This window comes from Octopus bimaculoides, chromosome 4 (genome assembly GCF_001194135.2).
Source record: "Octopus bimaculoides isolate UCB-OBI-ISO-001 chromosome 4, ASM119413v2, whole genome shotgun sequence".
Taxonomy (NCBI): Eukaryota; Metazoa; Mollusca; class Cephalopoda; order Octopoda; family Octopodidae; genus Octopus; species Octopus bimaculoides.
The window spans coordinates 1,402,133-1,405,884 of NC_068984.1; the positions used below are offsets into that span (position 1 = coordinate 1,402,133).

The following is a 3,752-nucleotide window of genomic DNA, read 5'->3' on the forward strand; positions in this document are numbered from 1 at the left end:
CTTTCCCCACCACACCTGGCATAAACACTTGTTCCTCTGTCCCTCCATCATCCTCGTGCCCCTCAGTCGCCCCCTGAAATAAGGGCTCTTGTGAATTACTTGGCAACTTCATTATTGGTGATGTCAAGAAAACAAGCACCCAGCACACGCTGCCAAGTGGTTGGCATTAGGAAAGGCAACCATCATGGAAACCATGCCTAAGCAGAGATTGGGACTCAATGCAATCCTCTGACCTGCCAGGTCTTGGCAAACCATTCAACCCATTCCAGTAGGGAGGTCACACACTAGATGATGATGATGGTTTTCGAGTTCACTCTTACTGCTTGGCAACTCAAGCAAGTGTTTTCTGCTGCGGCCTTGGGCTGACCAATGCTTCATGAGAGGATTTGGTAGATGGAAACTGAAAGAAGCTCATGTAGTGTATCATCATCATCATTTAGCATCCGTTGTCCATGCTGGCATGGATTGGACAGTTTGACCAAAGTTGGAAGGCTGCCCCAGACTCCAGTCTGATTTGGCATGGTCTCTACAGGTGGATGCCCTTCCTAACGCCAACCACTCCAAGAGTGCAATGGGTGTTATTTGCATGACACAAGTATCTGCCATTGATCTCGATTTTACTTGGCTTGATGGGTCTTTTATTCAAGCACAACATAATGCCAAGGGTCTTGGTCATTGCCTCCATGCGGCCCCATATATATATATATGTATGTATGTGTGTATTTATGTATATATACTTACAGAGAGAGAGAGTGTGTCACAATCATACAAGCAGCCATGGGGGAAATCTTGCTTCACTTGGAAACAGGTGAGGGTTGACAACAGAAATGGCAAGGGCACCCAGCCATAGAAAACTTGCCTCAACCACTTCCATCCAACTCAACCAATGCAAGCATGGAGAAGTGGACATTAAACAAGGATTTGTGTTTGAATTGTTGGGGAGAATTTGGTAACATTTTGGCAGCAAAGTAACGTGTTTTGTCTTGGATTCTAACTGGTGGAAACTGAAACACTTGTGGGACTTCTCTCCTCACTGAACTTGCTAAACCTCAATGTGACTATTCTAAGATTGTCACATCAAGAAATACTATGTTGACCATTCTGAACTGTCTGCACCAATTCGCACCTTCCTTCTTGGCCACTTTGGAAACCCAATCTAAATCTAGTCCCTCTTTCAATCATCTGATCTCTGCCTAATTAAGTGAATAATTACTTACCTTTCTGCACTCTTCGTACTTCTCATATCTGTGTGACAATTTTGCTCCTGTATTCTCAAATATCTAAGCCTATTCTTTCCCAAAGAGCCATTCAAGTATTTGACAAATATTCACTGCCTAATCCCTACGACCACTGACTCATGTCCCTATGGTGACTCAAAGACTGAGAGTCTTGTGTGTGGCACCCATAAAAATGCTTCAATGCCTGGGAATCATTGTTTGTAAAGATTGATTTATAATTATCTCTAGATGTCTCCTTCTATGGTCTTGCTGTTTATGGTGACCCGAGCACTACTATAGCCTGCCTGGTGAACATGACTTTGGTCTTTCAGATTATTATGTAATTTCAGTCTTAATATCTATGGTGCCATTCCTCAAGAAATACTTTCAAGACATGATTTTCAACTCTGTTATCAGATTGTCCAGTCAAACTGAAGAAAGATCAGTACATGAAATCCAGGAACCAATCTTTTGCTGCCATTTCTATTTAGTGTTGCAGAAAGAGAGATCAGTGTTCACTTGAGATTGCACTAGCATCTAACCAATACTGACCATGTAAACAATGGTATCACCAAGAATGAGGGAGGGAACTAAAGCAGAACTGATCCGTTAACTAAAAAAACTAGATCAGGAATTTAGTGCACTGCTTCATGCAGGGTTTATTTAGATATATATAAAATAGATACCAGTAATATACTGCAATGAAATTAATCAGTTAATATTTTCTCTCTTTATATATGTGTTTGTTTGTTTGTTTTTCAGGAGTTGTGACAAATGAAGGTCTTTTGTATGTGATTGGAGGAGATGATGGCTCTTCAAATCTGGGCTCTATTGAGTGCTACGATGCCAAACTCAATAAATGGACCTTATTGCCTTCATGTATGGTAACAGGACGAAGTTATGCAGGGGTTGTTGTGATTGATAAGCCTATCACATAACAGACCGTCATCGCTTAACGAAAACATGTCTTTTACAGAAAAAAAAAACTATAAACTTTGAAATATCCTGGTGACAAATGAATGAAGAATATTCAGAAATGATGCAGTGAGTGAGAAATTCTGTCCATTGCTGACCACTATTTACAACTGTTGAGTGACAAATACACACACACACACCTGCAAATTACTTGAGTAAAGAACTCTGAAAATCTGCCAGATAATCTCATTTATACATATGTGTGTATGTATAGGTCTGTAGACACAGACGTGTGTGTGTGTGTATATATATATATACATACACACATATACACAGTCAGGAAAGCATCACAAAAGTAATGTTTGTCTTTGTTTTTATCTTTGTCTGTCAACGGTGACAACCCCTAAAAGGGTCTGGTTTCCTGTCAATTCCTCCTGGGTCCGTCTTGAGGGATAAAAAATGTAAAAAAGATCAAGAAGAAAAAAGAAATGAAATGTGAATTTATTTTTATAAAAAAATGTTTGTGCAATTATAATCTATGATAATTTATTTATGATCATCATCATCATTATCATCATCATCATCCTCAGTATAAAAACTAATGACTTAAATTCTATGCATTTTCTGTTTTAATAAAAAGAAATAAATTTCAGAAATTTCTCAAATAAAGTCCAGTTTGGTATATCATCACCATCATCATCATCATCATCACTATTATCCTTTAATAATCTTCTTTCATTAAGAATTGCCAGAGTGGAAACTAAAATAATCTTTTTTTTTGTTCCATTGGAATGGTTTCAGATTCGTGTTCCTAAACGACCTTCGTTGTCTCTTTTGTATGACGTTATTGTTGTTAATTTAGTTTTTTTTTTCTCCTTTTCTGGGTTTTTGGTCTCTTTTGCTATGCCACTGTTTGTTATTTTCTTTGGTCTGGAGGGAAAACTATATTTGAACTATTAACGAACACAAAAGACTATGTAAAACGAAACACGGAATCCTTGTTAAACTCTGGGATTTCAGGAATCGTTAATGAGAGCGTTGACACTTTGTGTTTCCAACGTTGGTGTCTGGTTATCCCTGAGTCGTTGAATACGATGTTTCTCTTTTGCACATTTGACATTTGTGTATAAATAATTGGGCTGTGTAATTAGTAATTACTTAAATACTCTGATGTAAACATCCTTAAAGAGCTACTTAGACTTCAGCTGTATTATTTTGATATTAAGGTTGCAAGCTGGCAGAACCATCAGCTCTTTTGGGCCAAATGCTTTGCAACCTTTCTTCCAACTTTACATTCTGCATTCAGACTCCGCCAAAGTTGACTTTACCTTTCATCCTTTCAGAATCGATAAAATAAGGAACAGTTGATCCCTGGAATCGATGGAATCGACTTCACCCCTCTTCCTAAATTTGCTGGCCTTGTGCCAACATTTGAAATCATTTTAATTATTCATAACTACCCCCTCCCCTTAACACCACCACCACCACACACACACCCTCCAGATTTTCAATCTATTATGGACCCCGTCTGTAAAACTAGACAAAAACCTACCAACTGCTGCAAGGTTTTACAGTAGAGACTCGTCTAATATTAGAAGGTTTGGGTGCCTGTTATTCATC

General features: G+C 38.4%; 1 protein-coding gene across 2 annotated transcripts in view; it reads left to right on the top strand.

Annotated features, from left to right (window-relative positions):
- Positions 1 to 2,788, top strand: part of LOC106869033 (kelch-like protein 2) — a 28,432-nt gene extending 25,644 nt beyond the window's left edge. For both annotated transcript variants that reach the window (XM_052966849.1, XM_014914535.2), the window contains one exon: positions 1,980 to 2,788. In XM_052966849.1, coding sequence (XP_052822809.1) covers positions 1,980 to 2,155 — 176 coding nt within the window. In that variant the 3' untranslated portion in view covers positions 2,156 to 2,788. The remainder of the gene's footprint in view (positions 1 to 1,979) is intronic.
- The last annotated feature ends 964 nt before the right edge of the window (positions 2,789 to 3,752 follow it).